This window comes from Lynx rufus, unplaced genomic scaffold (genome assembly GCF_022079265.1).
Source record: "Lynx rufus isolate CCGP_SWC_20201006 ecotype Redwood Valley unplaced genomic scaffold, mLynRuf1.p SCAF_2, whole genome shotgun sequence".
Taxonomy (NCBI): domain Eukaryota; kingdom Metazoa; phylum Chordata; class Mammalia; order Carnivora; family Felidae; genus Lynx; species Lynx rufus.
In genome coordinates, this window is record NW_025814834.1 from 52422938 (window position 1) to 52444882 (window position 21945).

A 21945-nucleotide genomic window follows, 5' to 3' on the forward strand; every position below is an offset into this window, starting at 1 on the left:
GTTTTGTAAAGGCAGAGGAAAGAGTAAAGTCAGCTGCACAAACTTGAAGCAGTCACAATTGAATTTACAAGCATCAATATGGTTAAGCTAATCTATAGCTCTTATGCAGTTGTAAAAATATCAATATTTTCCTGTTTTGCTTCAGTATTTTATTTGAATTTGTTAAGTAACAGGTTTTTTTCTCCTTTTGTTAATTTCACCATTAACTAGACCCTTAATGATTTAGACATTGACATTTTATCATATTGTCCATGATACCTGTCTTCCTAAGTAAGGTATTTTTTAAAAAGTACCTCTTTTCAAAAAAGAGAAAGTTTAAATCAAAACCTAATAATATATTGAACATTTCAAGGATGGTACTGGTTTATAAACAACACCCATTTAAAAAAATGTGTCACTTCTTATACAGAAAAGTAAGGTATCAGCCCCAGTGGCACTTTTCTAGGCAGAATCATTGTATTTGGGGGCATGGCAAGAAGGAGTTTACTTATTCTGAAAACATAAGATGTACCCCATGTGAAAGATTAGTTACTTTAAGGTGTATATTTTAGGATAACATAAGTGTGGTCAACTTGTTATAAAAAGTTGTGGGTGTTTTTGTTTGTTTTGTTTTGTTTTTGTTTTGTTTTTTGGCATTTTGTTTTGTTTTGTTTTTGCCTTTTCTTGTTATGTCCAGACTCTTGTGATAGGTTCGCATTAAGTATATCCCTTAGGTTGAGTACCTGTACCTGGAGCTGATCCTAATGATACAGTAGTTGTCAACATAAATATGTTTTTTTCCTAACAAATTTAGTTCCACATTGATTCTACCGGCAAACTGATTTTCAAAATAGTAAACCTCTCTCGTAAGGTGATTTTCATTAGGTTTCACCTATAGGAAAGGACTATAATCCATTGAATACTAGTAGTGCAGTCTGTAAGGTTGAATTGCCTCTGTTTCAATTCCCCCTTCTGTCACTTACTGTGTAATGACCTTGGAAAAGTTACTTAATCTTACTATTTGCTAGTTCCCTAATTTGAAATTGAAGGTAAAAGCATCTATTGCATATAGTTATTGTTCAAATTAAATGAGTTCATACATGGAGGGTGCTGAGAACAGTGCCAGTACATAGTAACTATTCACTAAATGTTACTTTATTGTTGCAATGATCATTTGTTATAGTTTCAAAATATTTAACATAGAATGTGTTATGAAAAAATTTCAAAGGCTTTTGTAGCAGAGTATGTTCACAGAGGAGGCATCTCTGTTAATTCTAGCAATGAGTTAACATGTGATGTGCAAGATGCTATAACCGTATGCAGGATCCCAGGGGTCAGATGTTGCTATATTAAATGGAAAAGCCAACTTCTTCTATGCTAAATTAGATGCTTTGTTGGGTTATTTTAGGTGATCCTTTTAGATCACACATACCTCAGCAGGTAGAAAAGGCATGAATCTGATAGTTATAATTACGTTTCTAGAATGTTTCTCTGAGACACAGAGATCTTTGAAATCACACTGATTAAGGTTCACAGCAAACCTTGGCTTCCCCATTTATAAAGATGAGGCAAATGCCTACTTTATAGAATTCTGAGGATTTGATAGAAAAGAATCAACACATTATCTGACATAAAGTTGACCCTCAGTAGATACTATCACTTTTTTTCTGAATCACTGGCCACATTGTGAACCCCTAGGATTATTTCAGACATAAAATAATACCCCTAGCCAAAGGTGATCTGGGTGATATCCCATGTCCTGGAGTCTCTTATAACTATGGTGGATCTGGATCTCCCAGGCAGGCTGTGTGCAGCCACTGGCTGAACCTCAGCTCTGTGCAGGGGCTGGAATGCTGAGAGCAAGGTGGAGGGACTCCATGGACCCTCTGGATTCCAGAGCTTCCTAAATTTAGGGAACCATTTAAAACCTGCTGATCATGGTCCATGGGCTGTTTTGTTTGGCACATAGGGGTTTTAAATGTATTGAATACTGGTTGATAATATTGAAAAATTAGGAGACTCACCCGCAAATCAGAATCTGTGGTTTCTCTAGAAAAATCAGAGGATGTGGTCCTCTAGGCTTGCCTCCCAGATGATGTGAGTGGGCTGGAGCTGAGAATCTGTCCCCCCACTGAGACTCAGTGTACTCTTCCATTTTTGCTGGACCCTTATAGGCTTGAATTATAACACCTGCTTTCAATAACACAAACTCTTCCTCCTTTTGTGTAAAGTAATATGATTTTGCTACTTAAGACTATTTTGCATCTTTTAAATACAAATGATTATGAAACAACTTTCTGAAGTCTTATGTATTACTTTCAGAGATTCCCACCACCACCTCTCCTATGCTGTACTTACCATGAGATCTTAAAAAAAATTATTAGCAGTACTGTCTATAGTCAAAATGGTAGTGACAGTAATTTTAAAAGTGTCATATAGGAGGAATGTCCAGGAGACAAAAAACAGTTCACGTTTGCAATTACTATATTTACATACTGATGGTAAAAGCTTTTTACGTGATTCTTATAGCTGCCTGTCTTTTTGGAGCTATGTTGAAAAAAATTAGCAGTTAAGTGAATTGCACATGACTATTAACATAAAATGAGAACAATATACTTTTGGATATTAACAGAGTAAATGCAGGTTCAGTGTGAATTAACGTGTTGAAATGTTTTAATGTCTCTTAACTCACTTAAAATATTTTGTCTATGGGATATCGTGTAAGTATTGTATTTGTGAAGTAAACTTTATGCAGTGCAGGAAGCTTCTTATTCGTTGACCCTTACTAAAATGTTTGAAGGTATGAGTGTGTGATCGTGCACGCGAACATGCAAGATTACCATTTTGAAGTTGAGATTTCATGAATTATTACCAATTGTTTTAAAGCTGCTGCATTCTCAGTGTCTTGTTTTCTAGTGTTGTCTGTGTTGGTGGAGATGGATCGGCCAGTGAAATCGCCCATGCTTTGCTTCTTAGAGCCCAGAAGAATGCTGGGAAAGAAACGGACCGCATCCTCACCCCTGTCCGTGCAGAGCTCCCTCTGGGCTTAATACCAGCAGGTGAGGGAGTGGCCATGGCTTTGCTAAATGGAACCTCTCTTCCTATCTTTCTCTGTCTTACTTCCTAATCTAGACAGTGTAGCACAGAGTTAAATGCACTCTGAATCAGAAAGACCCGTGTTTGGAATCTCCACTAGCAAATCTGGGACTTTGGACAAGTTATTTCATTTGTTTGAACCTCCTTGTTCTAATCTGTAAAACAGAGATACACATATATTCACTTAATGACAAGGTTATTGGAGTATATGTGGAGGGTTTGATACATAGGTAAGCAGTCAGTAAGTGGGATGATGATTATTCTACCTTCCAATATAAAGGTCTAATGATTACACAGTAGCAGATATGAAATTTCAAAACAGGTCAAGCTGTTTACAATGTAAAATGTAGTAACTCCCATAATCAAAGTATAAACATAACCTTGAGTTGAGAATGCCAAAAAATTTATTCTAACGGCTGGGCTGCAGCAGCTAGAATAGAATAGAATAGAACATGACACGATGAAGGCTCAGTGAAGTTTATTAAGTGAATGAATGTAAAGAAGACCTAATTACCACTCGAATTAGGCGTAAAAATGGGTAGGAATCTGGACTGAGAAGATGAGGTTGAGTTACTTTCTTTGTTGCAAAAATAATGCCAAAATCCAGGAACATTGAGAAATAGAAAAGAGGCCATTTGTCGGGTGATGATGGGATCAAAATAAACCTAAACCATGGTGGCTCCTGGATGCCACAGGGAGGGGTCTGAATTGTATTTGATAAACAGTAGGGAACAATGGAAGATTTAGAGCCAGGGAACAGTCTGCTGCTAGCCTGGGAAGGGGGGTTGGTGATGAGGGGCAGGGAGGGACAGTGGAGGTCCAAGCCTGGGAGAAACACTGAAGCAGCACTGGCATCTAGGAAAGAGGAAAATGTCTTTCACAAGTTGATTACATTATATCAGCCACTCCTCCCAAATTATTTAAACAAACAATAGTGATGGAAAGTAATGATTTCATTTTGAAATCCTCACACATTCTTAGCTCAACAAGAAAAGCAGAAACAATTATTGTTTCCTATGAAAAAATTCAGTATTCTATCCATTTGATAACCACATTCATTGAGGATGGATTGCAGTATATTTAGTATTAAGTGACAAAGAACAAAAGGTATACAAATGCTCTTTTAGACTGTGAAGTCTTTCAAAAAACCAAGGCTTTAAAAAGGAGAGGCATATTTAGATATATCCTGATAATTGTAAAGCAGGTAGAGAAAAACCTTTGATGGTCTTGAAGCAGAAGGGAACAAAATAACCTCAATTCGAGAAAAAAAAATGCTGGCAAAGTGTAGCGGTGCACTTTGACCTTTTCGTGTCATTTTAGTAGCTCTGTCTGTAATGGTGGAGCTTTTCAACATTTCCCTCCATGCAAAGTGGATGTGCTTAGGTCATTTCCTCTTCACTGGTGCTTACACTCCTGAGGTCACTTATTACTGCTGTGAATTCAGAAGTGAAAAGATGGGTATCCTCACAGGTAGGCATTTGACAGAAAGTGAATAGTTAGCTAGAAAAACTGGTGGTTATGCTTATCTTTTTAATATGCCACTTGAATGCATTTTGTTTAGAAAATATAGCCTGTTGCCAAAATTGGGATCGTTCAGAATTCCAGCGTATGGATTCCATCTAATAGGAGGGAAAGTCCTGTGCAGGATGTACTCCTAGGAGGACTCAACGCCCCCATCAGGGCTTTGACAGAGAATGGGAACAAGAGCTAGGCAGGAAGTTTCCAAGCTGCATGCAGAAGATTGTCTGCCTTTGAAGCCATTTGCCTCCTGGAGAGAGATGCCCAGAGGGAGAGTGTTTAGTAAATTACTCCACTGAGCCAACAGACTAAGCCGCTGAATTATGGTCAGACTCGCATGGATCAGATGTGGGGAAGCCTGTATTTGAACTGCTGGCCATTAGCAATGGTGTTTGTTGCCATGGGAACCGGTGCTAAGGAACTATACAGAGAGATTCAGATTAAAGGGGTGGGGGAGGACAGAGGAAAAAGCCAGAGAGGACATAAAAATAAAAAAGCAATCCAGTTGTTGTAAAACAAGCCTCAATCCACATACTGATGGCTGCGAACCATATATTCGTATGGCGTTCACATAAATAAATTCATGCTTTCCAATTAATTTGAGGAGAATAAAATATTGCCAAGGGACTGTTAATTTCTATGATATTTCAGGCAAAGAACCAAAATGTAGGTACAGTTTTCATGAGAATTTTAGATATGCTTGACTAGGAAGTCATTACATCACATTTATCTGTTTGGATGTGGGAGACATTAACGGCCTTATGAATATTCATGGTGTCTGGTTAATTAAGTTAATTGTTCTGCAGAAGTGCTTGCACTTCCAAGGACAATTTTTTTCCTTTTTTCTTTTTGCCTCCATAGTTGCTGCCTGGTACTTCCATCATTCATGTTTTACATGAACTGCTACTTCTGTCCTTACCTTCTTTGCGCTTGGCACCTTTTAGCAGGTCTGGGGAGGTGGTGGTGAGCAAAGTAGCTGCTGGCTGTTAAGAAAAGTAACTTTCCAGGCTAATTAAAATGTTTACCTTGAGGTAGAGCATTTATAACTTTGGTGAGGATTCTAAAATTACATAGTTGTTATTTATGTGAGCAGCATGTTCTTTTGGCATGGAGACATCTTTTCAGATAGATCACATTTTGTTTCTAGAAACTGCACTCTATCTTGTAGATTATCCAAACAAAAATATAGAGCAGTCTATAGTATTACAACTTTATATCCACTTTCCTCATGCACTTTCCTTTTTAATTCAGAATGTAAGAAACCGTTCTTAAGGACTAAGGTGCAGGCTAATCAGGGTAGAAGATGACTAAAAGCATTTCCTGCCGTGTGGTCATGCCTGTCTGCCAAATTCTATGGAATGAAGTAAAAGTTGTAAAAGGTGCAAAGCCTAAGACCTAAAAAAAAAAAAAAGATTCTTAACGGTCTAGAAGGATTTGTGCTTGGGCATGGTTAGCATACTTCAAACTCCCAGGGAATAAATCGTCTTTATTTTCTTGAGTCATGATATGTATCATTCTCTATTGCACATGACAACATTACATTATGTTTTTTAATAGCCTTTCTAGAGGAATGCTTTTATGGTCTATTCCTAATTAACCATGGTAATGGAGGAAATGTGTTTCATGGAGTACTGTAATCCATTGATAATCCTAAATATTTCACTCTAATTATGTGGCCTCCTCCAAAACCTTTACCATAAATCTGATTGGGAAGCAAAATAGATTGTTTCCTCTCTTCCCTCCCACCCATTCCAGATTAATTAGCAATTAGATGGCCAAAGGGCAGGCTGTAGATGGTCAAAGGATAATTGGAAAGGCTCCTGTAATTGACTCCTGGGTAAAGATCCACTGAGTAGCAGGTTTCTGGACCACTTGTTCTTAAACCTTAGGGTGCATATGAATCACCTTGAAATCTTGCTAAAGCATGGACATCCTGGCCTCACCTTGCTTCCAGACATTCAGAATCTGGTGGCTGGAGGTGGGACCCAGAAATTTGCCTTTTAAACAAGCTCCCAGATAAGGTTGATGTTGCTGATCCCTGGACAATGCATTCTAAAAGAGTGCTTTAAAATGCAGACTCTGACTCGGTAGGTCTGGAGGGGGACCTGAGAGTCAACATTTTAATAAGCACCAAGGTATTATCGTATCCTGCTGGACTGTGGGCCATATTCTGAGTAACAAAGGTCAGAGCGTAATTTGCCCTTTGATGAACCACTTGGAACAGGTTTACTAATTGGTTGAGGTGGACTTTTCTTTGAATTGGTATTGCTAGAGGTCTGGAAATCATTAATATTAGATGAGCCCCTTATGATTATTTTAATGACAGTCTTCATTGGTAACATTTGAGCTGCCTCAGCTTTGTCAGCTGGAAAACACTAGCACACGTTAGTTCAAGTGATACAAATTGAATAGATCACATATGACCACACAGAAATGTTCCTGATTAACAAATCCAGGGAGCTGGCCTTTGCCTTGATAGCTGTAGTACACTCCACATCCACGCTTTCGAAGTTCTCGGCTGTTACTGATTTCTTTCTTACGTTCTGTAATTCAAGAAAACGTGTAGCTTCTTAATTTTAAACCCTCTTAATCTCCTGGGAACAGCAGGAGCTAACTGGTATTTTCCTCTTCAGAGGAAGGCTTTTATCCAAGATCTCAGAGAAACATAAATGTTAGAGAAGTCTGACTTGAGCAGTGCCTGGGTGACTCAGTTAAGCATCTGACCCAGGTCATGATCTCATGGTTCCTGAGATGGAGTCCTGTGTCGGGCTCGTGCTGACAGCATGGAGCCTGCTTGGGATTCTCTCTCTCTGCCCTTCCCCTGTGTTCTCTCTTTCAAAATCAATAAATAAACATAAAAAAAAAAAGTCTGACTTGAGAGAGTTCTTTTCTTCTGTAGGCTGGTGGCAGAAATTCATGTGGATCATAGATTATCCTAATGGTTACGGAAATAAGAAATCTGTAATGTCTCAAAATAGACTTTTATAGCATGGCAAATGCCATGGAATTAAATGTTTTCTTCATCTAGGATACCATTTGTCAGATAACAGGAGAATCCCCTCGGATGAAAGCTTACCTCTAAGATTCATTAACAGTATTTAAAACAGGTCTTTTGTGCTTTACAGTGATTTTATATTTTTTTCTTCATTACTATTTGGATTTTTATTTATATATTTATTCATTTGTCTCTGCTTTCCAGAGACAACCTTATGCTGTTGGTACTCATTTAGGTATAGAAATTAGAAACCCACTCATTGAAATTGGATGGAGTAGACTTTGATAGCTAGTGTGTTTTGGTAGAAAATGGACATTAATGATGGCAAAAGTTGTGAGCAAGTAGACACTATAAACCGTTTTCTAATTTTAAGTGGTTTAAAGGTTGAACAATACAGCCAACATCTGATGTGAATTTAAGCTATGAGTGAACATTTATAAACTTCTATTACTTTTTTATTTGCACATTGCATAGGGATACCTGTGTAAAGTAGGAGCAACTGGATAACTTAAAACATACGCTACATTGTTTTACGTGTTTTAAAACTGATTTGGCAGGCTCTACCAACGTACTGGCACATTCTCTTCATGGAATCCCTCATGTGGTAACTGCAACTTTGCACATTATAATGGGTAAGAATTCTTTCAAAGAAGTTCATGTTTGTAAGGAAGCTTTTCATAGGGAAGTTTTTATATTTATTTATGGCTATTTCTGTCAAACTTATCTAAGGAAGGACAGGGTCTTTGTCTCTCAATGCAGAGACGTGTTTTACTAAAAACCAAAGGTCAATTAGACAAAGCTTCACTATTTGGGCTGCCTCCCTTTTTAGAGTACAGGTCCTGTAAAGAACAGTAAATGAAGTTTACGCAAGGTCACAATTTTATAATCAAGAAAATCCGTGTATACTATTTAAGTATATCAGATATTGTTGTTTGACTATACCAAGACTCTAGGGCTAAGATTATGTTATTAAAAGAAAAACATAAGAAGAAAAATTCATTGCACATCCACTAGAATATTTATCCTCCCAATTGATGAAAAGCCTATAAACTCAGATAAATACAATGCAAAACTAGTGTTAAATCTAAGTTTACTTTGCACACGTACTTCAATTTTACTTTCTTAGCCCTGTTTGATAATTAAAAACAATTTTTTTAATGTTTATTTTTGAGCGAGACAGAGCGCGAGCGGGGAAGGGGCAGAGAGAGAGAGACAGAATCAGAAGCAGGCTCCAGGCTCTGAGTTGTCCACACAGAGCCCGACGCAGGGCTTGAATTCACGAACCATGAGATCATGACCTGAGTCAAAGTCGGACACTTAACTGACTGAGCCACCCAGGTGCCCCCCACCACAACCCTGTTTTATATGAAATAACAATATGCTGCCGTATTTACTACTTTGTGTTTCTTCCTTAGTACCTGAAAAAATTACAAATGACAATTTCAGTAGTTTCAGGGAAAGAGATGAAAACAAAGGATATTTATTATTGTATGAAGTCACTTGAGATTGTCTATAAGTAAATAAATCGGCTTTTCTATGCTTGCCATTTTGACAACTGGCCCTCCTGCACTCCCTGCTTGACGAATATCCAACATAATATTCAAGGACACATACAACCTGTCGATGTCTGCACCTTCAGCACCACTGGCAAATTTCTTCGCTTTGGGTTCTCAGCCATGTTTGGCTTTGGGGGAAGAACTTTGGCTCTGGCAGAAAAACATCGATGGATGTCACCCAACCAACGAAGGGATTTTGCTATAATTAAAGCACTGGCAAAACTTAAGTAAGTCTTTTTGCGTAAACCAAAAATTTTGTATCTCAGAGTCAATGAGTGTCAATAGCAAATTTTATTGTATTTTAGGCCTGAAGACTGTGAAATATCATTTTTACCATTTATCAGCTCTCAGGATTTACAAGAAAGGTAGGTAAAGAGCTCAAAGTAATGTAAACATCTATATCTTTCTTTAAATCATGACATAGTTTGATATGCATACTTTATTAGACTTGTGATCTTTGGTTGTTTTTCTAAAATACTAGCAAAGAATATAGAGTAGTGAGATTCTAGTAGGCCATGTCGTTTGGCTTTTGTCTTCAGAAACAACTATTCACTCCGTCCATCCATGCAATGATTCATTCATTTATCCAGCGGTTGTTTATTGAATGCCTACTGTATGCCAGACACTTTGGATACATCAATAAACAACAACAACAAAAAAAAGTAAAACCCCTAGTTTCTGCCCTCATGACAATTTCAGTCTAGTATGCAACACAAACTTTACTCAAAGCTACACAAAGGAAATGTTCTGGTTTTTGAAAGAAATGAAAAATCATTGTTATTGATAATACCACCTTTAAATGAACCAACATCATGTAATGCAGTAATGGAATTACTTGTATGTTTTTACTTACTGTGTCTAATCTAAGATAATATCTGACACACTAGGTTCTTGAAATTTCCCAATTTAATAGATGTCATTTTTTGTGTGATGTAGTTTTCTTTGTTTTGTTTTCTTACTTTTAGGAAGGTGGAAGGATCTCCCAAATCTGGTGAGTCTAAATGTACCTCTTTGAGAACTAAATCAGGCTCTATAGACATGTTGCTCTGGTGAGGGAAAGTAACCAATCACTTCCATTACCTTTAGTGAGTAATGATCAGTGGCAAACGATCCAGGGTCAGATCCTGAATGTCAGCATTATGGCAATTCCTTGCCTGTGTTCAGTGGCACCTAGAGGCTTGGCACCTAATACCAGGTTAGTAAGCATTTTTATTGAATAACTGACAGTTTTCTATAAACTAGTTTTTTTTTTTCTTTTAGAATACCTTGCTAACTTTTGGCTGGCTAGCATATTATCAATGGGTAGTCTCTCTTGGATTGTATAACACTAGAGATTCTAAGAGACTTATTGAGCAAGCTGACACCAACTGTTAAACTGGAAATATTAGACAACCACTGATTTCTTAATATTACTGAGGCTAGAATATTTCTGGGGTTTTATTAACATGATTTTATTGTGTCACTTTATGCCTACTTTGCTGATGTTCATGTGCTGGTCATTGAAAACATTATATTCCTGGTATTTCTTATGAACATCTCTACTTTCAAATTTTAGAACAGACATAAATATCCTCAGCATGAAAAGCAGGTATGTGGGTATATTTGGTACCTTTATAGTCAAAGGAAGCTGAATTTCAGTTATTTATATTTAGTGTGGATAGTGTGAATCTATTGCCCACACTTTCTTGAGACATTTTATATATGATTTTATCTACGAAAATATAAATATTTCATCTCTTGTACATTCTTTTCAAGCAGCTGTCCATTACTGCTCTGAAAATGTTTCTCTCCCACTCCCAAAGAAAGCATAGAAGAAAGGATCATGAGTGTTGTATAATATAGTCAAATCTAGATTTTCTCTGGAAGTGGAATAAAAGAATGACTATGTGCTTTGGCAATTTATAACAATTTTAATGATTAGTTTCATCTTCCCTGCAAAATATTTAACCAGAATGATGAACAGCTAGCAAAGGGGACTGATTTAAAATTTTTTTCTTGGCAGTTGATACAAAGGTAACAGGGAAACATCCAAAGTTAGAGGAGAAGAAAAACTGTATAGTTTGATACTAATAATCTAGATGCCAGTGTCCTCATTATCTCCAGTGCTGAAACTTGAAAGGAGTATTTTGAAGCTCATGTGATATAGTGATTGAGCTTAATTGTTCCCTCCTTATACCCTCAGAAATCCTAGACAGCTGTGTGCCTCCCTAATGTGGTTTCCCTCACTAAAAGTGAAAAACAGCTAGCTGACATTGGAATAATGTTCTACGGGACTTGGGACGATACTTATCTAACCCTCCTTCATCTCTGACTGTCATGTTTGCTCAAGGACCTTCATGAGAGGTAGTCTGCTCTTCTGGGGGTCAATTCATGCTTCCTTCAGTGCTGCTCCATGCATTTTTCAGCTTGCCTGAATTCCACCACTGATTCTCTCCAGGTTCAATCAGTATTGATGAATTTTTTAGAGGGTGACTAGTTAGAGATTTCCTTTGTGGATTGTAATTAAACACACCATTTTGTACAAAGGCCTTTAAACCAGGTCTTAGCTGACCAGAGGTATTTAGAGATTAATCTTCTGAATGATTCAGGATCATTGCACAGGAGATTCAACTTTCAATTTTATTTTTTTTCCACAGCAAAGTATAATTTAATTCAAAAGGCATCAGTGCAAATTGCTGATAGAAATCAGTATTAAGTGTTCAGAGAATAAATGCATAATATGTTAAAAAAAAACCATTTAGAACAGTGACAAGTATATAGGGTGTGTTTCAATTACTAATAAGTATTGAAAGTAGACATGAAGTGCTTTCATGTTTGAGTAAAAATTCAGCAATTTTTAAAAAATAAACACACAAAACATTACTCTGAATGTGTTTTGATACTATTTATTTGCAGGTGGGAAGAGGTGGGATGTTGAGTAAAATGAACATTGGACCCTGGCAATTAAGAGATCTGGTACCAGTGATCATTTTGCTTTCAGATCTGTGTGCCTCTGAACAGTTGACTTAAACTTGGGGTCCTCTCTTCCTTCTATATAAACTGAGTGAATGACTGGATAATCTCCAGGGTCCCTTACAAGTTCTACCCTGAGCTTCCATAAGACTTAAAGAGCTCTTTTTTATGTTGTTGTTATTCTTGGAATAACTTTATATTTGCCTTGAAATCAAGCTAGAAGTCATTTGCACATATTTCTGCAAACTGCCTTCTAAAGCTACGTGCAATTGTGAGTGGCTTTTTTGGCACTAAATCACATCTCTAAATTTGCAGTGTCTTATATTAAACTGAACAGTTATGCAAGATTAAAATGCTCAGTCATTTAACTGAACATGTGTGGTAGCATGCGTCCCTCCCATCCATCCAAGGGCCACTTTATTTTCCTATGTCACTTAGATCTGCCTATAAATAAATATTTAAATCACACTAGGTTTTTAGAAAGAACAATCGTCATACCATTTGTATTCACTATTTTACATCTTCTAAAAACATACATGATTTCACGTTTAGAATCCTTAAGTAAATACATTGGATTTTAAATGATGTCTTGATACATGAATAGGATGCCTGATGGTTCATTTTTTTAAAAAGCCCTTAATATAAGAGCTTGCTCAGAAGGGAGTCAATTGTTTAATCGAATTAATTTGAAGGTCTGTGCTGTTTAAAAATAATACAGCGAGATAAGATTTAAGAAGTTCAGGTAAATTTAATGTGATGATGATTAATCTATCTTACCTAAAACTTCTAGTAAACATGATGTTTGTTGGAAGGAATGATACACGGTAATTTCGGTTGCAATCACTTAATAAACTTCTCAGTTTCCCGTATAAAAATTTAATTTCAGATTAAATAACGGAAGCATGGCTCTTATAATTGCACGAAATACTTCTCGGCCAGAATTTATAAAACACCTGAAAAGATATGCCAGTGTTAAGAATCAGGTATGGTACATTATTTTTGCTACTTATATGCAAAGCTATTAATCATGGAGAGATATGCTGCAAGAGTTGACATAAAATCCGGCTTCCTAAGAAGGCGTTTTTTCTAAATAGATTAATCTTTTTTCTTTCCAAATTTGTGTTTCCTCCAAATTTTGAAAAGTATCTACCATATTAATATAGACTTGCCCTTTTTGAGCTAGGAATTGGCAGTTACGTATATTGTGTGTGTGTGCACGCGCACGCACACATGCATGCGTGTGCGTGCACACACGTGCAAAGAGAAAATAGAAAATGTAGTGTTATATTGAAATGTGAAGTAAATTAAAGCTAAAATTATATACTCAGCTGTTCTTCAGAATGAAAAGTAGTGAAATCTGATATTTTAATCTTGACGTTATGGCAGGAGACTTTCTCTAAAGTTATGACCTTTAGATTTTCCTGCCTTTTATTTACAGATCTGCCTACCTTCGCTCATTGAAATAGATAGGCAGACCTATTTTTAAAACACACCATGTTTAGCTAGTCATTATTCTATTCAGAACTCTGATGTGTGGTTGTAGAGGGAGAGAAGATGTACTTCTACTTACGGGATTTGTTTTAAAGAGAAGCAATAACTATTATAAGCCACATTCTTTTGGCAGAGATTTTGACCCAGTTTTTAGGTAACTGGTCCCGAAATATGTGATTTCTGAAATTACGAGTCTTGAAGTTTATCGGTCTGCTTGTAAAACCCTACAGTCTCACTCCCTAAAGGCATAAAAGTGTACCTGGATGTAGCTGGAGAGAGTAAACAGGAAGACGAGGAGAGGACACTGAGTCAACCACTAGCAGCTGAATCTTGCTTGCAGAAGTGGCCGTGGTGACTCACATTTTGCCCCTTTATAATTTTAAACTTTCATACGCAGTTCCCCTGAAGTTTCAGTTCTTTACTACCCACTACATTATTAGATGAGTGTTTACTGAGCAACCAACTGAATGAAATGTTTAGGAAGTTGTATCCTAAAAATTATAGTCCCAACGTAGACAAAGGCAGACGTAAGGTAGGTTGTGAGCTGAAGTAGTAACTTCACGTGTGTGTGTGTGTTTAGGAAAGGCAGTGATTGTCAAAGGAATGTATGCCTTTGGGGATGTGACTCATATTGTTTGAAATATTGTTTTTCTTAATCTAAAGGCCGTACGTTCATTATTTTTCCTAAGTCAGAAAGTAGAAATACTCAAAATTGGATATTCCAAGAGATCATCAGTGTCATTACCTTGGTATAAACTTCTTAATCTTTTTCTATTAAATAAATGTGAGTGCTTAAATGAGTATTAACCTGAAGGTTACTTACCCTGAGAAGCTCTGTATTTATTTTAGGGAGGCACCTACTGCACAAATTATTTATGAAAATAAATTCTTTTGGAATTGCCTAAGGGGCAAATTTCTAAGGTAGTTTCCATAGACATCCTTTTTCAACATGAAAATAGCTTTCTTCATATTTTAAAGTAATAAATACTATAAAAATAAAGGCAATGACAGAGTGAATAGAATTCTATATAGGGAAAGAATTTTTTTTAAAGTGAGATCATGTTATGCAAGATATATTATAACCTGCTTTTCCCACTTACTGGCCATGTCTTGTTTTTGATGGAAAAACTGTGTGTGTGTGTGTGTGTGTGAGGGAGGGAGCATGGTCATTAGACTTAACTCTGATTGATTTAGCTCTTAACTAAAATGAAGTCCATGCTATTGTTCTGTGATTTTTTGACAAATTCTAAAAATGTTCGATGTAATGGTATATATACGTAAGTAGATCGATTCCCAAGGTCACTGCTTTTAAGCAATGTCAATGTGAAATGTTTAAAAAATACACATATGTACACATGTGTGTGTATATTTATAGTCTCTTAGTGTCTTTCCTTCATGGTGACATTTTCAAAAATGTAAGTTTATATAAATCATGGAACATTATAAAGACCACGTACATATAAGATTATATATAATTCACTAATTCGTAGTAGTTGTGCTATCCAGAAAGGACAACATGGCACTGCAGCCTCAGGAGAGCCACAGTCTAGGTCTCTGAACCATCTTTTCCAGGTTAACTGAATCTACATATATATTAGTTCTAGAGCATAATGAAAACCACTGTCTGTGGGGTGACTAGTTTTGCCTTCCCCATCTCTGCGAAAATAGAAAAATACCACCCTTCTTTTCAACTCTGTCCTCTCACTGGCCTCCATTTCCTCTGTCCTCCATTTCTCCATTCACTTTGACCATTGTTTCTGGTAGGGAGTTTAAGACCCTTAAATGTTAGTCCTTCCTTGAGGACTTGTGTGCTGCCTTGTCGTTCTCTTGTGATACCTTGTCCTGAGTGTGTCCTCCCCCTTGTTTGAACCACCGTCCGAGCTTTGCACACTTTGGAGGTTCTGTTTTCTCTGCTGATCGTAGTACCACTGTGCTTTCCTGCGTGCTCAAGTTGTGAAACCCACTCATCTGGAGTCCGGCACGTTCACAGCTGACCTTATTGTCTTTCCCCTAAAGGTGCTCCTTCTATGATTCCCTGTACAGGGCGATGGTGTGAAACTCTACCCATCCTGGAGTTACTCTGGGTTCCTCTCCCTCTCTCAATCCGTACAACCAGCCCACCAATTATTCTGTTCGTTCTCCTCTCTGATGTTTCTGAAATTTCTTTCACCTTAATTTGAACCTTAATCCCTTCTTACAGCAACCTCCTTCTGATCTTCCTTTTTCTCTGGTCTTGTGTTCCACACTTAATTCTACAGGGACTTTTCTAAAACACTTACCTGTTTCTCTCCTGCTGAATTCTTCAATGCCTTGCTCATTCTTGTCAAGATGACATCTCATTTCCTCAGCATAGAATTCATGGCCCTTGTATTCTGGCCGTTATGTTGCCTCACCTCTGGCCATCCTCGCCAGATTTCCTATGTTTTGGCCATTGTACTCGTGTTAGGGCTGCCATGACAGATACGATAGATTTGGGTGCCTTAACAGAAATCTATTTTTTTATAATTCTGAGGATAAGATATCCAAGATGGTGTTGACAGGTCTGATTTCTCCCAAGGCCTCTCTCCTTGGCTTAGAGATGTCTGCTTTCTGGCTATGTCTTCATGTGGTCTTTCCTGTATGCATGCACATCCCTTAGTGTCTGTATGTCCCAATTTCTTCTTTTAAGGACACCAGTCATAGTGGATTAGGGCCTACCCTAAAAACCTCCTTTTAATCATGCCTTTAAAGACCTTATCTTTAACTGTGGTTACATTCTAAGGTACAAGGGGTTATGATATCAACTTATGACTTTGAGGGAGAGACCCAATTCAGCCCATGATACCATCTATGTCTCTAAAAAAAAAAAAAAAAATCAAACACAGGCATTTATATCTTCTGTAAAACTAAGTGACAGAACACCACTATTACAATATCACAGTATGCTCAATGTTTTGTAGTTGTGTGATGATTGCCATATCTCCATACTTAGCAAATGTTTCCTCTCCAAATCTTCCTCCCTTCTCCTCCTTCAGGCTAACTCTTCTGTGTTAAGACTCCTTCAGATGGGAAGCTCACCCAACATCCTGGGCCTGTTTGCCTCTTGTTTCTGTCCTTTAACTCTATGCTTACACCATCATGGCACTTGTATGTATCACAGTTTTAACTGTTCACTTCTCTTCCTCACATCTTAAACATACCCTCACATGAGGTATTAAGCTCATGGCTCCCTAAAGTCCCATCTACCAATGTGGCTTCGTAGGAAATGAATTTGCTGGGATGCATGGAGCTTCATTTTGCGAAGTATGCACATGAAAACTGAGGATTTAAGATTATAGACTTATGGGTGGTGGCCATCACTTCTTGAAATCTCTTGGCTTACAGTTGTTTGCTGCAGTCTCTTTTGTCACATGGCATTCTTCTCTTTAAAGGACATCAGTCATATTGTATTAGGGCTCAACCAGATGACCTCATCTTAGCTCCATCACATCTGCAAAGACCCTCTTTCCAAATATGGTGACATTTACAGGCACCAAGAGTTAGGACTTCTACGTATTTGTATTGGGAATACAATTTAACCCATAGCAGCCAGTTATCAATGACTCATTTAAAACACATTCTTTTTTACAAATTAACATGGAATGAGGTCCCCATGGCTTTATATCTGAGATGAAGGGAAGTCTAATGCAGTGACTGCCAAGCAGTTTCACAGAGAGCTACTTGGGGCACTCTAATTCTATACCTCAATTAGAACAGCCGATGCCACCATGTAAACCCAGTATAAACCATTACGTAATCCACTGCATTATACAGTATAAACTGTAAAATATGCTGGACTTCTACATATGTAAAATAAGGGTGTGGGGGAGAATGTTAGTTTTCTGTCAACTTTTAAAATTCTGTACCTCACTGAGGTTCATATGTGGAAGGGGGAAAAAAACAATAGGAGTAAACCCCATGTCATTTGCCTAAAAAGTGAAATAAATGAGTTATTATTGTACATTGCTACTAAAAAGGTATTTGGCTATATTATTTATGGGAATAAATACTTTTCCACTAAACTTTCCTTAAACAAGAAAAATGGAAATTTGAAGATACTGTGCACCATGTGGAGTGCTCAGAAAGCAAACAACTGTCTTGCAACATGTGTGCATCTTTAAAGTGGGAAATGAGGCAGGAAGAACACCTGCAAAACTCACATCAGATTGACTTTCTCTTTTCTCCTTCATAAGCTTAGACCGAGGTTCTTCCTAATTAAATTCTAAGTGTGAAACTTAAGAGTTTGCTTGACCTCACCCATACAAGTTGGCAAGTTAGTGGATTATATAAATCTTCTGTGTCGACAGGTATTAAAAACTCAGTCTTTAATTGGAAATTGTATGGTACTGTATACAAATGCATACACATCTACTATTGGTCATAAAACAGGTTTGCCAGTAGCTAGGTCTACCAAAGAAATTGGGGATCCCTGGTCTGGACTTTCAATGCTATAACAATGTCGTCATGCATGTTGATATTTACATGCAAGAGAGAGCACGGTGAACTTTCTTTTCATTAGCAGTGTAGGGATAAAGCAAGTACCATGATGATTTACATTTGTTTTATTTAGTTCAATTTTCCGTTTGTTGAGACTTACACTGTTGAAGAGGTTAAAGTTCGTCTGAGGACTAATAGCGCACCCAATCTAGAGGAGGATGCTGGGAGGCATGCAGCTGCTTCAGAAAACAATTTCCCTTGGAATGTAGATGGTGATTTAGTGGAAGTCGCATCAGAGGTCCATGTTAAGTAAGTGTAATTATTTCCCCGCCTTAAGTGTCCACCAGTAGACACAAAACTGAGTGCAATGGAAGTCTCCTTTTTTTTTTTTTAGATTAGTAAGTTAGGGAAGCATAAAAAGACTGATGTACAATTTTAATAAATAACTTTACACTTATTCAGTTGTTATATACACCCAAAGCATTTTCATATAGACTCAACCACAACTTATGAGTCTCTATTGGCATTGTAAAATTATCATTCTCCCTAAACTATACAGATAATGCAGGATTACAGTTTACATTTGATATTTCCAGTCTTTCCAAAGCATTCAACTTACTTCATGCAGACACAATTGTACATACTGTATAAGTAACAGGAACAACTGGCACAAGTTTAAGACTATGCAAACTCATTGTTGGTAAGCATTATGCCTCAATGGGTAAAAAGTACGCAGGAGCACACCACTAGCTGTGAGCTTTCTATGGGCACAATGCCTGGATTTTATAGTAATCACTGGTGCTGAGTTATCAGGCCCCCCAGTTTTACAAGATTGCAGCTCTTCCAATGTTTAACTATCGGTAGATTTGTATTGAGTATCATGTACCATACTCTATATGTGAACAATGATAGGTTGATGAAATAATCACACCTATCTTTTTTACAGATTACACCCAAGACTTATCAATCTTTATGGAGGAAGCATGGAAGAAATGAATGATTCTGAAGTTAACTGTAATTGTTTATAAAAGGAATGTACAAAATAGAATTTTAATGGGAGGGAATATGGTCATTCTTTAAACATATCCTAATAGGAAACAAAATTCTTATTTTTTAAAGAAATTTGCTATTTTGTTACTAAAAATTAGCTTCTAGAGCTTAAAAAAATTAGGCAATATAACCATTTCAATTATGGGTTTTGGAAAGCATTGGGATGGAAACTATTTCATATACTTAAAACATCTAAATTCTTTTACTTTGGAGTTACTGATTTTACAGGATGATTGTTTTAACTTTTCAGGATTTGAGTCCATCAGTCCTGACATGAAATTTCCTGTAGCCTGGTACACGTGGACTAGAGTTTATGTAAGGATGCCCTGATGAGGTACTAATCTAGATTTCAAATCTTTCCCACATCTACATTATTTGCCAAAAAAGGAAAGAAACTGTTATGGTACCAATTTTGTGACTATTCCTGAAAGTTGAAAACTGTTGATTTTCTTTTAAAATTTGTAACACAGATGAAGTTTATAGCAAATTTTAAATTACACAAAATATCACACAGTCTAGGAGATGCATTCTTTGTGCTTCTGAAAGTCCTGTTATCCAACAATTATAACACATTGGTTTCAATGTACTCAGTAATACCGAAAATGCTATCATTTCAGAAAAGAGCCAATTTCAATTGCCTCAGGGATCATCCTCCACCACTGATCCCAGAGGTTCTCCTGAAAGACTTACTTTGTTTTTTAGTAATGAAAAAACAGATCTTCTGCTTATATAAAGGGTACTTTTTAAAGCTTAATTACTACCGGTAGACAGTGAGTTCAGGAGGTTTCCTGCTCTCAGCATTCGAGGAGTGAAACCCAGTCACTTTCACAACCTTGTTCTGGGGCCAGCAATTATATACTGAGGGCTTGTGAAGAGGTAACTTCTAGAAATTTCAGCTGAGAGAGACAGCTGGTGGCAGGGCTTCCACTAAGGAGATATTTTCCCTAATAGCTAAATTAGAGGGAAGTCTTACTACCTGATCACTTCCAATAACAGATTTTCAAAATTGCCTACAGCTTCCTTATACAGAGGTTATAAAGACAGAATAAATAAATTCAGATGAAATTATAATCTGCAGCTATCAGAATCTAGGTCATATGCATGAATAACTATTACAAAAAATGATTGTATCTGCAAATGAAAAGGCAATATTTCACTTGTCACTAAAACCTCTATGATGGAAATTTTGATGGCACATTTTATTCACTGAAAACAAGCAAAATCGGTAAAGTTAGATTTCTAAATTTTGTTTCTCTAGTTCCATGCAGAAGAGAATGTTCTTATAGACCTGATAAAAACACATTTAATACATAGTTTTGAAGAGAAAGAGTAACATCTAAGCAAGGAGGTGCATTTGCTTAATTTGATAGTCAATATTTTACTCAGTATCTAATTTATATGAAATACTGGCCTCTAATCAGGCTCTTTGTAGAGTTTTGGTTTTAAGAGTCATTAGTGAGGTACAGTTTCCATATTTTACATATATCAGTGTATTAATATTTGAAATATCAGCTAAAGTGCAACATTCACAATGTTTCAGAATATAAATTAGAATTTTTAAGTTGTTTTCATAAGCAAAAAAATTTCACTGAAAATGGATTTTAGAAATTTACTCCTGGGTACCCTTAATAAAAATGTGTTCTAAGATGACTAGCAGATTTATACCTCTATAAACATATATTCTTTTAAAACATTATGTATAAATACAGAAAGATAAAAAAACCCATAGCTGTATAAACAGTTATTCAGAAGTCATCTTATTAAGCTCAAACCAGTGTATAAGTTCATTCTGAAGTTTGCTCATCAGGATCATAATCCTCCTACATAGTCTGAATAAATCAGAGCCCATCATGAAGGTATTACAAATAAAGGTGTTTAAAGATAAAATCCACTTTTAAATCATTAGTGGTCTTCTTGTATCCATTCAAAAATTTAGGAACAGCTCTTAGAAGTATGTTCTCTGAAGATATTTAGCAGGATTTTTCAAACAAGTCTCAAAGATCTATTAGAAATGAATCATTATCTAGCCATGGAATTTATTTTACTGAAGCAAGCACATATGGTAAATAATTTCTTTTAAAGGAATGCTATTTCAAGTCCAAGACTTCTCCAAATGAGTTGTTTACTTCTTCAATATGATTGAATTCAGATGCAATATCTTCGAGGGATTACTTACCTTGAATAAATTGAATGCTTTAGTGTTTTTCTATCCATTTAAGAGCTGAAAGATTCTCTTTGGATATATTAAATATTCCCTTTGCAGTTATTTTCCTCTCGAAGACTAATCATTGCGTAGATTTTTCATTTGCATGGAGACCCAATATGTCACAAGGTCATGAGTAAAAGAAGTACATAGAAGAAGTCAGTGTTGTAAACAACATCTTAAGTTTCTTTGGTTAACCTGAGTCCGTTGTCCTCTCAATTTGAAAGATGTCTTCAATCATCATCATTGCTTTTGCTGTTAACGTAACTCCAACTGTCTCTTCTGTTTTCTTCTTGTAGGATAGATTTGTACTGTCTTTTAAAGAAACCAACCTGAAAATGGCATTGCATAATCATTAGTGTATTACTACAAACATATTACACTCCTATCAGATACCTGAAAACTCACTGTCCCGTGTAGACAGTAAAATCTAGATGGGAAATACTGGGTTTAAAGAGCATTATTTTTGTTACTCCAGGACTGCTCAGTGACCCACATTCTCCAAAATGGACATTAAAAATAATATGCAGTGTTTTCCAAATGCTTTTCTTAATTGTTTTAATTTTTATTTTTGAGAGAAAGGGAGACACAGAACCCAAGGCATGCTCTGAGCTGTCAGCACATAGCCTGATAGGGGGCTCAAACTCGTG

The 21945-nt window shown here is 36.6% G+C and overlaps 2 protein-coding genes across 4 annotated transcripts in view; one reads left to right on the top strand and one right to left on the bottom strand.

Moving 5' to 3' along the window:
• CERKL (ceramide kinase like) overlaps positions 1-19186 on the top strand; it is a 104842-nt gene extending 85656 nt beyond the window's left edge. For 2 of the 3 annotated variants that reach the window (XM_047084269.1, XM_047084270.1), the window contains 8 exons: positions 8146-8220; positions 9194-9371; positions 9450-9509; positions 10110-10135; positions 10231-10339; positions 12983-13079; positions 18176-18351; positions 18989-19186. In XM_047084269.1, coding sequence (XP_046940225.1) covers positions 8146-8220; positions 9194-9371; positions 9450-9509; positions 10110-10135; positions 10231-10339; positions 12983-13079; positions 18176-18351; positions 18989-19070 — 803 coding nt within the window. In that variant the 3' untranslated portion in view covers positions 19071-19186. Of the gene's footprint in view, positions 1-2895; positions 3039-8145; positions 8221-9193; positions 9372-9449; positions 9510-10109; positions 10136-10230; positions 10340-12982; positions 13080-18175; positions 18352-18988 lie in introns of all 3 variants that reach the window. The other variant, XM_047084268.1, reaches the window with a different exon arrangement.
• ITGA4 (integrin subunit alpha 4) overlaps positions 18463-21945 on the bottom strand; it is a 94048-nt gene continuing 90565 nt past the window's right edge. Inside the window, exon 28 of the mRNA XM_047084266.1 lies at positions 18463-21627. Within this exon, the coding sequence (XP_046940222.1) occupies positions 21529-21627 (99 nt within the window). The 3' untranslated portion in view covers positions 18463-21528. The remainder of the gene's footprint in view (positions 21628-21945) is intronic.